This window comes from Aspergillus heteromorphus (genome assembly GCF_003184545.1).
Source record: "Aspergillus heteromorphus CBS 117.55 chromosome Unknown BO70scaffold_2, whole genome shotgun sequence".
NCBI classification, from domain to species: Eukaryota; Fungi; Ascomycota; class Eurotiomycetes; order Eurotiales; family Aspergillaceae; genus Aspergillus; species Aspergillus heteromorphus.
This window is the reverse complement of record NW_020290407.1, coordinates 200166-211761: the sequence shown is the minus strand read 5'-3', so window position 1 is coordinate 211761 and position 11596 is coordinate 200166. Positions and strand designations below refer to the sequence as shown.

At 50.7% G+C, this 11596-nt stretch overlaps 2 protein-coding genes across 2 annotated transcripts; one reads left to right on the top strand and one right to left on the bottom strand.

Annotated features, from left to right (window-relative positions):
* Positions 1–4070: 4070 nt before the first annotated feature.
* On the bottom strand, positions 4071–5443 carry BO70DRAFT_392394 (FAD-dependent oxidoreductase; the record flags this gene model as incomplete). The annotated part of the gene is made up of 3 exons (XM_025546279.1): positions 4071–5183; positions 5254–5291; positions 5344–5443. The coding sequence occupies 3 exons, from the start codon at positions 5441–5443 to the stop codon at positions 4071–4073; spliced, it is 1251 nt and encodes a 416-aa protein (XP_025403153.1).
* Positions 5444–6434: 991 nt separating this feature from the next.
* On the top strand, positions 6435–8519 carry BO70DRAFT_425664 (class I SAM-dependent methyltransferase). Its single transcript, XM_025547709.1, has 6 exons — positions 6435–7065; positions 7128–7232; positions 7333–7373; positions 7424–7864; positions 7912–7942; positions 7999–8519. Exons 1-6 carry the CDS (start codon positions 6808–6810, stop codon positions 8236–8238), a joined length of 1116 nt encoding a protein of 371 aa, XP_025403152.1. The 5' UTR covers positions 6435–6807; the 3' UTR covers positions 8239–8519.
* Positions 8520–11596: the final 3077 nt, after the last annotated feature.

Below are 11596 nucleotides of genomic sequence, written 5' to 3'. Positions count from 1 at the left end.
GCAACTCACTTCATCTGGGACGGGACTGCCATGATAATTTCGAAATTGAAATGGAAGTCGAAGAGTCGCCGCTGTGAGTCAAGCACAGAGTGGGGGCGCATAATCTGCCCTGTAAGCCACGGACGGTAAGATGTCCCAGTGCAAATACAGTTAACATTGCGAGTACCCACCGAATAGGCAATGCTGTGATCTGAAACCAGAAGGCCGTGCCAGCGGCCTATGATTAAACATTACTTCCCGGGATGATTCTTCCGGGAAGGAACTATTTTCTGATGTGAAATGCCATAGGCTGTTGAACCCGGAAGGATGCCGTGGCAGTTCAGGCTGGATCCGACCGGGCTTCAAGGGTATGAGATGCCAGGAGTAGCAACAATGCAGGGCCTTTACCCTTGACTTTGTTGATTGATAAATAATCCTCATCCATACTCCAACTGTCGCAAACCGGGCCAATATTTTTGTTTCTGGCTACTTTCTGCTCAGCACAATGCGGGCATGCTTCAGGCTCTTTCACCTGCTGGGTAACAAATCATCTCTAGTAAGCTTGGAAGAAATTACTTACTCGCGGTCATTTTCAGACTGCAGAAGAACCCCAGCAGAGCTTTATCGTGTCGCTACCCGCATAACTCACTCTCCTCGGGAGTTTACCCCAGATCTCAGGTACACTTCCCGATCGAATCGAAAAAGCAAGGGTTATTCTCCGCCACCCGCGGGATCGGCAAAGCACGTCAAGCCTATCATTTGGCTTTCGGAAACGGCTCGTTCATGGAATTATGCTCGCTGGACCAATACGGGACGGATCGTCATGTATAACTAGCATAGTTCCATGGGAGCATGAGGTGGAAGGAAGTCCAAATTTTAGATACGTTCGAGGCCATGGGATCGTCGTCTTCACGGCGGAGAATAGGTCGCTGAATCCGAACCTGGTTCTGCCGGAAGTTGGTCGATTTCAATACTGCTCGGGTATTCGCTTTGTAGATGCAAGGGCCGACCCTGTAGCTCATTTTGTGTGAGATTTGTCCACACTATGTAGCGTCGTTGCGTCTCGGGATGTCAAAATAAAACTTGCTCATACAATCCCTTTGCTTTCCGGTGTGACTTCGGGGGTATAAACGCGTCTTTCCCCGTAAATGTCGAAGCTACTCAAGCTCTTTCAATATCGATAGTTATCTTGACTCCTGCTTAATCCACGGGTGTTCATTAGCTATCAAATCTGGCATTCTTCGCAAGTGAGGATTGTGAAAAGGCGAGCGAGAGAGAAGAAGTAATAAAGGAACGATAGTCCACAAAGAAAAACAGACAAACCTGCTATCTAGTTTCTTGTCCTCCGTTCTAATATTTCATATGTCCTGCGATCATGGGTTAATAACGACGTCCCAAGCAATACTTCCGCCGGGATCCACATATCATATATATTCGTCCCCAGAACATGACCCGCAACAGAAACCACAACCGTAGACTAGATTCGATCACCTTCGATGAACCCCTTTGAAGGATGCATAATTCTCCACGGGCAGAAGCTCAGATAGGAGTGAGATATCACTCGCGAGAATATACTCGGACACGACTCCAAACACCCGGTCCATCGCACATAAAGCTGATATTTGTCGGGACCGAGGGAACTTCCGTACGCTATGTTGTGGGCTATTCCGTAAATCGCGGGTAACTAGTTGAATCTGATCGAAGAGAATCGTCAGTCAGGTCTCGTAGCCACGAATGGGACACTGGGACTGAAGTCCAGTAGACCTGGCATGCTCATCCCGAGCTTTGAGAGCTCAGATATCCTCACCACTCAGCTTCAATGACGCCCCTGACGACAGCAAGATGACAGCACGATAGAAAATGCGAAAGATCCACCCCCCTGCCTCGAATGGCATATAATATCCCGAGATGAGACACGAAGCCCGAACGCAAAGCAGCGCAGAGATATAAAAAGCGAGCAATGAAAACCCCTCCCAGCCGGCAAAGCAAGGTAGATAGATAGATAGAAAACAAGACCTCGCCAGCCCACAACCGCCCCATCAACAAACCCCGCCGTGAATACTCACCCCCTTCTTCCCCGTCCGTCCCCTTCCCGCCTTCCTGCCCCAGGCCACCCCAAAGCCCCAATCCAACACCCAAGGCACGCACCTTCCCAAACCAACCCTTCGCGACAAACCGCCAACAAAATACAGCATACCAGCGCAAAACGCACACGACAATACACCCGTAAGATATTATCCAATGAGAGACCGCGAAGCGTCCGACATCTCAAACGAATCGCCAGATTGCCACGAACCTCGTTACGGGGGACGTCACGCGTTGTGGCCAATGGGGACGCGAGGGGGTGTCTGATCTGTTTGTTCTGGAAGAGAGTAGAAAGGGGGTAGAAGGTCATGGAAGGGGAATGGGAGGGGGGGTCTAGGTTGTTTGGGGTTGGTGCTGCGGTATGTTTCCCTTCTATACCTACCTACTACGTAGGTTGTTGGTGATATCTGATAATAATATTCTCTTTGGGTTCCTGATGAGGGGAGTCCGTAGACAATACAAATCATCTGTTTTGTCGCTGCTTGGAAAAGGTGATGTGATGATGTGTGTCTTGATGGTAAATGATGGGGCTATTGCGTAACGTCGAGATAATTGTACTAATTGCCTTCCTACCATGACGTACATGATATCGAAGTACGTACTACCAGGACAAGGGGAATAGCACATGGGTTAAGCGCTCAAAGTATAATAGCTGGAGTCTATATTGCTAGTCCGTACCTAGAGATAAGCTCCAGATAGCCTGCTCTATAGTTTCGATTCCAGGGACCTGATCGGTGGCTTTGTTGTCGGCACTCATCGATATACACTCCAGCAATACCATGCAGACAGATTTCTTATAATAAATACCCCCGGAGTCTAACTGTAGACGTCCTTTTAGTTGTACATCTGTAAATAAATCATTCGATACAGTACTACGCTATATTCTTGCACCGTACCGACGATAAGGCTATTACGATAAACCCCCGGCCGGATGCAGTGTAATCCATCAACTCTCAAGTACACTACTCAGCGCCGAAGGCCTCAACACATGGTTTAAAAGAAAACCTTTTTTTTTTGTTGAGAAGAAAATTATCTTGCCATTCTCCAGCAAAGAGCGAGATGACCTGTCCATTATTTCGGACTTTGTTCGGCAGAGGTCGCACAACGCCGATGTGGAGAATGGTGGCTCAAATGTCAGGCGTCCATAGCTCAGATGCGGCTATATGCAACGGGTTGTTGGACGTGCTGATAAGGGATAATCTCCGTACGGAGTAGCACACGGCAAAAGTAACGTATCTCCGGGTTGACAAGGGAAGTGATAATGGGGGATAAAAGGAGTTCTATAGGACAGGGAAGTCCAAGCACATAGGTAAGCTGAGTTGGAATTGCATTCCTCTAGTGCCACCACCATCCGGCAAACCCGGTCCCGGCTGATGTGGATCGCATGCTGCCAGACACATAAGTGGCAAGGTTGAACGTACTGATGGGTTAGCTCGGTTAGGAATGTCGGAGCTAGGTGAAAATTACGGACTAGCCAGGTAGCTACTCTAAGGAATGTCAGCATGGGACCTGTTTGGGGATAGTGCTCATCCGTCTGATGATAAATTCGGGACTATTTCCCGCGGGAAACAATGAGTTCAGAAGCCATAGACATGGTCGCTGGGACATGGAGACAATCGCTGCCGCACGGTTGCGTGGCTAGTGGGCATAAGTAGCCGGTGTTGTCGTGGACGGCTAGTGCAGTATGTGCATTAGCCTGTGCTGCAAATGCCGCAGGAATGGATACATCAATGCCGACGGCATCTGATGGGGCAATCAAGAAGGCAAATCAAGAAAGAGCGGGATCTGCAAGGTGGTCAGACAAGGAGTGTAGTAGACCTATCTAGTTCGTTCGCATAGAAGATACTAGATTTGAAGCCACTCATGGTATGCGGATAGAGATACATCGCCTGCGGGCATTGGTCTAAGGGCATTGGCTCTGCCCAAACCCATATGTACCAAGCTTTGACGTTGTAAGAAACGAGAGTCAAATAGCCAAGATAAGCGGCGAGCTCGAACCCCCAAGCTTAACCCCGACCTCGCCGGGTAGTCCCCGACGTAAACAACGGGGACTGCAGCACCTTCTGCCAGTCGTGCAACATCTCTGTGTTGACAGTGGACAGGTTGGTTTCGCCACCGGCGCGATCGATCATCTCGGTATCATAGTCGGAAATGGCATCGGCCTGTGTGGATGTTCCAGACACGAAGCGCCGCACCGCCTCTACCAAGTTGGCTGCGTCCGTCACAGAATGATTCAAGCCTTGGCCACGCTGGTATATCATGATGTGTGCTGCATCCCCGGCTAATCTCACTTGCCCATTATGATTCTCCCACCTGTGGCCCTCAGCTCGCGGGTCGAAGTCGGTCAGTCCCATGTACCAAACCGGATGGTCGTCCGGCAGCCATGCGAAGGCGCTCTTCCAGGGCTCAGAAAAGGTCTTGGAAAATTCCTTGACCTGCTGGAGCCTCTGGCCATTAGTCCAGCCGGCAGTCTCCCGTTGTTCCTCCACACTAGAGTGCCACGATATGTAGAAAACGAAGGTCCAGGCCTCCGGTCGATCGCGATCGGCCGCATCGTGGACGCCAAATAGGGACACATGCCCCGCGGGGTAGATTCCGGCAAGATGTAAGGGGTAGAACTGCCGTAGGAAGCGGGCGCGATCGGGGGAATACCGAGCCTGCACAAAGGTTGCGAAGTAAGGGAGTTGACGGGGCTGTCCTATAGTAGGTCCAAGTAAGCTCAGTCGCGTCTTCGACCGCGCCCCATCGTCGCCTACTATGAGTCTGGCCCAAAGTGATGAGCCGTCTTCGAACACTGCCTTGGCATATCCACCACTGGTGGAATACTCGATACTATCGATAGCCTTGCCGTACTGGATGTCCAGACTTTGTTCCATGAGTCCTCTTAACTTGCGACGAAGCAGTCGATAGAAGAATGGCACAGGTATAGACGCCATCGCCTCCCTTGATTGGCTATTGACAAAGGGCAGCGCATCCTTTTCTTCTGGGAGCGTATAAGGATCAACCTGAATCGATGGGATCCGTGCCCAGAGCTGTCCTGGGAGAAGCCCTTTTGATGGTCCAACACCCCAGTGCAAGCCCATATTCCAGTCGCGGGAAGGGGTGTCCAGATTTTCATACTTTTCCACCACGATGCAATAGCAAGATGGTCAGTATATGCTGGGAAACCAGTGGCTGAAGCCATTCTACTTTTTTCAAACCCTGGGCCAGCGCAAGTCCCGTGAAGCCTAATATTATCAGTCTGCCAACTAGGGATGGGTGTCGACACTTCGGTGGAACTGATGCCCACTGAGATCTCGGGCTCCTTACCTGCCCCGACCACCAGAACCGTGGTAGACAGGTTCGGGTCGGGAAGAGACGGGGTCTTCAGCCGAGACATTCCCGTGGGCAAGCAATAGAATACGGGTGGTACTTTGGATGGGAGCGTGGAAATTGGAGGTTCACGAAACGTTCACCGGAACATTGGGGTTTAATGTAGGCCAGGTCGGCCATATACCTCGAAGATCCAGGGATGAAGACCTGGATCCCCTCAGATATCCCAGCGGATGACCCCGCGCATGTTCCCTGATTGGTCGGCAATGAGGTGGCACTCACCCAATGATGCACTCACAGGGAGGCCTGTTCGGTGGAGGTCAAAGCTGGTCAAAGCTCGAACGCCACGATGTAATCCCCAGTGATCTATTTATGAACCGTCCTTGGGCTGACTGCCGGGAAGAGACGCGGTCGCGATGGGATACGAGCCGTTGGCGATCGCTGCGTCTTCAGAGCGTGGCCGGATCCGTTTGCCCGAATTCATTGCGCCATCTTCGGGGACCTGAAATGGCAGCAGACGGGGGTCGGGGTCTGAAGAACTAGCGTGTGAGCTAATAATCAATGGGCGTGTAGCGAGTGGGGGCTCTTGTTGTTTCTTCAACCGTATCTTGTATGTTCTCCGCTGATGGAGAGTGGATAGATGGATGTGGTGGTGTTGCGACGCGGGAGGGGCAAGAAGAACATCTCGATGCTGAAGCCTCAGGCCAGAATGTGTGGCCACGATGCCAGATTGGGTTAGCCCGTCACTCATGCTGCCAATGATGAATGCTGTTTTGGGAGCCGCTAAGCCCGAGGCAGACTAGCTGCACCTGCGGCAGCATGTGACCCGCAGGCCGAGCTGCCGAGCGGAGAGCATCCGAAAGGGAAACACCATGCCCGAACCACAAACCAATGGCCGCCGACCATGGACTACACCGTCCTGGTCAGCTGACCTGGTTCCCGAGGCAGCAATCCGGCCGAGACCAAATGGGCCGGGCGGCTAAACCGCAACGGGCAGGTGAGAGTGGCGGCTTCTTCCAACTCCAACAGCTTCACCGTTCCACAACCATCCTCCATAACGAACCTTGAACCTTCATCTCCAGTAACGGAGCTATGCAGACCGCTCGGGATCCGCTCTTTGTTCCCATCCCTCGCGGCCTGCCCTTCCCCTCGACTCCCCGGATGACTGATTGCCTGGTTACAGATTAACCCCCTCAGTACTTTCAGTCGCTGTCATACTCTTGCAACCAACCAAGCTGCGAACTCTATGACACACCATCTGCCCGAGGTGTACATTTGGCTTCTCGAGTGAAACTGTCCCCATTTCCTGTCGCATCTGTCGCACTGCCCGAGCCGTTCGTGTTTCCTGTACTACTCTCGTACTTGCACCGTGCTACTGCGACAGGGGAGATCTCCGCAACCGTTCACCGATCTTGGCTTCCGATCGCCGCCATGACCTCTTCCCCGTGCGAGGAGCATGATGACCCTGCAGCCTTGGGTCCTTCCGCCTCTCCGGACACTCTGCCACTTCCCCATCTTCCCGTGCAACTCCCACACCATAGCCATGGCGATGACGATATGGACCGCGATTCCGCCTACGGAGATGATTCCCTGATCGGAGATGATACGGTGACCCTGTCGACCTACATCACCGACTACCGATACGAGAATGGCCGTCGGTACCACTCCTACCGTGATGGCGCGTACTGGGTGAGTGATCCGATCTCAGGGGCGATCGGTTGTGTGCTAACAAACTCGTGCCACTACTGCAGGGCCCAAACGATGATTTAGCCAACGAGCTCCAGAATGTGGCCCATCATATGTACCTCTTGACTCTCGACGGGAAGCTGCACCTAGCCCCGATCGACAATCCACAGGTATGACATGTCCTGCTCAGTCAAGCTCACTTGGGTTTCTCGGCGTGTCTGGTCATTTGCGACCGTGGGCTTCAATCAAGAGTGTCTAACCCGGCCGTAGGAAATCCTTGACGTGGGCACGGGAACGGGAATTTGGGCAGGGTCAGTCCCTCCTCGCGTCCTTTTTCTCTAGTCACTGACATCTAGGAAAGAGCCATGGCAGATGAATTCCCCAGTGCCAAAGTAACCGGGGTGGATCTGTCCCCAATCCAGCCATTGTTCAACCCTATAAACTGCATCTTCGAGGTTGACGACGTGACCCTTCCTTGGACCTACCCATCGAATCATTTCGACTTCATCCACGTGCGGGAATTGTTTGGCTCCATCCCCGACTGGGACGAGTTTTTTCGGCAGTGCTGGCGCTGCCTGAAGCCTGGGGGCTACATCGAGGTTGTGGAACATTCCGTCGAGCCAATCGCGGATGACGGGAGCATGGCTCCGGATCATTTCTACCATGTCTGGGGAGAAACCGCCGTCGATGCCGGGGAACAATTCGGCAAGACCTTTCTGATATGGGAACGGAGTGCCACACATCTTCGAGACGCTGGCTTCGTTGGAGTGGTGGAACACGGGTTCAAGTGGCCGATGAACGGGTATGCTCTGAGTGTCTATTGCAATTCTCGCAGCTAATTCCTTTAAGATGGAGCAGCGATCCCAAACTACATGAGCTCGTGAGTCAACCATTTCTTTCTTCTTTCTTCTTTCTCTCTTACTAACATGAAATCAGGGTCGCTGGAATCAACTCCGATTGCACAGCGGACTAGAAGGCTATCTGCTCCGCCTTCTAACCACCGTGCTGCAATGGTCGTACGAGCAGACCCAGGTTTTCCTCGCCCACATGCGCAATTCCCTCCGCGACTATGACACACATGCCTATTTACCAGGAACGGTCGTCTACGCTCGCAAGCCCGATAGCGCGGCACTTCTGCACAACTCTCACCAACAACACCAACAACCGCATTCGTGATTTCTGACCGCACCGCATGATACCATTTTTCTGAGCGCTATACCCATCCTTGATGCACCATGCCCGCAACGAATCACGAGTTTCCTTCCGGGCTATCTACACCCGGTCATGTCTGTGGGTTGTTCGGTATTTTATTTTTCGAAGGAAAAGGTGGATTCTCTCGCTTTTGTGTACGATTCCAAGCATAGAATAACCCGTTATTAAACAAAGCCCTCGACTGAAATCGTCCCAGATAGGACGTGACCTCCATGCATCCTTCCGAGATCCTATGTACAAGTCCCAAACAAACCTATCGTCTAATCAAAATCCCATCCCATCCATTCACCCCCCCCATAAAATCAAAATCATCCCAATCAACCCCCGCAATATCCCAGCTCAAGCCATCAACCGTAGTACACGGTACATAATAGTAATATTAATCCCTACCATCCCACCCCCACGACTAAAATACTGTATTTAGGTAGATTAAACTAACACCAACACCAACGCAAACACCAAAACTAACCCCCTCCACCGTCCTTCATATCCCGTATCCTGTTTCCTGTACTATACCCCCGTATTCTTATCTACTTACCAAACCTTCTCTCCCCACCCAAATCGATGAGAACAGGCTATCTATCTGGACGATGACGCGTGATCGAAAAAAAAAAAAAAAAAAACAACTAAAAAGAAAAGGAAGAGACTAACCCTACCCCGACCCCACCCGATCGGGCCACGTGGTACTGGTGCTGGTACTGCTCGGGGGCCGGGAAGCGGGTGCCGTTGGCGCCGGGCTGGCTCGTGGTCGGTGGACTGAACTAGACTAGACTGGACTGGACTAGACTGGACTAGACTGGACTAGTGGTGTGGGATTGGGTGTTGAGGATGGGGCATTGGGCATGGGGTATTCTATGGAGTATCTAGTTATGTCATGAAGTATGTTAACTATGTTATGGGTATGAAGTATAAGCATAAGGATGGGTCTGGGGGTAGACATAGAGATGAAAATTGGAATAGAACGGGGAGGACGGCGTTGGGATATTATTTTTCAATGGGGTAGATCTTCATCCATAAGTTGTTTCTAGTTACACGATGCTACTTAAGTACTTATCTAAGTTATTTTTTTTATTCAAGATCTGGATGTTTTACTCCGTAACTAGCGGGGGTTGGTTTTCCACCTCTCCGTATACAAGTCTGATAGGAATTATGGAAAAATTAAATACTATCTACTATATTTGTTGCTTTTGTGCGAACATAGAGTTATTATCAAGTTCAAGTATGATGGTTTTCCTTCCTTATTTCCTCCTCACTCTTTGGGATATCCTCAGGACAGTCTGTCTAAATACATAAAGTCGATTGGAAGATATTATTAGTATCATCACACCTATATCTGCGAATCTTTGCGTCTTCGCGTCTTCCACATTACCGTACCATATGAAACACCTGCGTACGCTATAAAATGGTGCCATGGTATATCTCGCCTGTCTCTCCAGCCTCCAGTCACCAGCCTCCAGTCTCCACATACAGCCTCCCGAAGGAAAGAAAGGTAGGGAAGAAAGCAAACCACCAAGACACCCCTGTTGAAGGACGGGAGGAATGCGATGCCGCGAACGAGCAAAGATAACCCATCCCAGGTTGTCCGCTGGACTTTGGCCTCTTCAAGGACGATTAAGCTCAGGGCCTTGATGGTGGTATCTTTCTTCGTCAATTTTGGTGGGATTGCGAAAGGTTCGCAACGCAAGGGGGGATTTAGGAATTATCTTGACGCCAGATTGACAGATTTGATGTCGCGAAGCAATGACAGGGCGTCTCAGATGTCGATGCCTCGGGTGAAATGAATATCAACGCGAGCGGAACGGCTCCTAGGCCAGAAAGCTGAAGCGAAGATGACAAGTGAGATGATTGAGACTGACTGGATGGTAGATAGCCTGGCATCACTGCCAATTGTTGGTCGACGTGTTCGCTCTCATGAGCTTGACTTGGCAGTTTAGGACACGGTTCTGCCACAAATGGATATTCCCGTGGCGATGCGATAACCCGTCTCATTCATTCTACTCTGTATGAAGGGCCGTGTTCCCACCGTCGTTAATCAAGTCCGGTGTGTGAGTTGAACCGACGATGTACTTTGGCTTCCCATCTAGCATGGGCCTGTTGGACAACAGTCAGGGCTTCCTTATTATCCTCACCGTGAGCTTTGTCTGACGAAGCTGGGCTGTGAGTGTTTGAAAGGCAAAGACTCAGTTGCTCGTAAGGGTGCTGGTTCAAAATTTGTTTGAAGTTCATGTTGTGAAGACCAGATGAGTGAACAATTGGGTCGATGACGCGTGTCTTGGTCCTTTCTTAGACCTTTCAACGACGAAGACTCTGTATTATAGGCGTGAGCGACGCGCTGTGGGTATACGATGCGAGATATACCCGGGCATCAAGCCCACAATCAGCTTCAATTCTAACTGAAAAACAACATCGTAGCATGCCAGTCTGATCCTAATGGTTGATTATTGGCAATAGTATGAGGGACCTAGTCCAATAGAAAGAGTCGATATTAGGCCAGGTGGTAAGGGACCTAGTCTGATCGAAATAATCAATGTTAGGCGAGGTGATAGTTAACCTAGTAGTCCCAACGCCATGGCATCGAAGTCGGCCGACGTAGCAGTGACTCATTCCAATAAAACTAGGAACAAAGCCAAGTATGAACAGTAGGATACCGGCCCGAACGGCAGGGCGACAAGTTTCCGGAAGAACATTTTCCGCTGCAGGCTATAGTGTCCGGATGAGTATGCTTTAATCCAAACAATCTAAGCTCACAATCATCGGGCTTGCTTTTTCGCACCCCGATGGAGTGGACAAGGTATTAACCTGCCTTCTGAGCGAGTATAACGCCGCGGTAGAGAGCCGAAGCTTTCCTTGCCTGGGGGATCTTTGTCGTGTAGAGATTGCTTGTCTTACGGCGGAGACAGTTCTTGACAGGAGGCTGGTCGTCCATTAGACCGAGAAACCCACAACCAGAGACGGAGAAATTTGGCCCTTTGGAAAGGAAACCCAGCTGATGGTCAGTTGGGATGGATCATCGACGTCTATATTCTCACGGAAAGGGTAATATAAGTAACCTCATGACGAGATTGAAACGTGTTGATTTAGCAACAACAGCATATATTTCACGGGTCCTGTAGTCCTGACTGGGTCGTTTTTTGACAACTTTCACGATTGCAGAGACTAATATATAGGCGAGCCTAGCATCGGCTTCATGCGAGCGTTATCTTCGGGGGCGTCTTTCGTCCGGTAAATTCAGGTCAACACGCGACCAGTGGATCAAGGTCCAGGTCTAGGACAAGGTTTCATTCGACAATCGCAAACATCGGTCATGACGGGAACAAAGAGC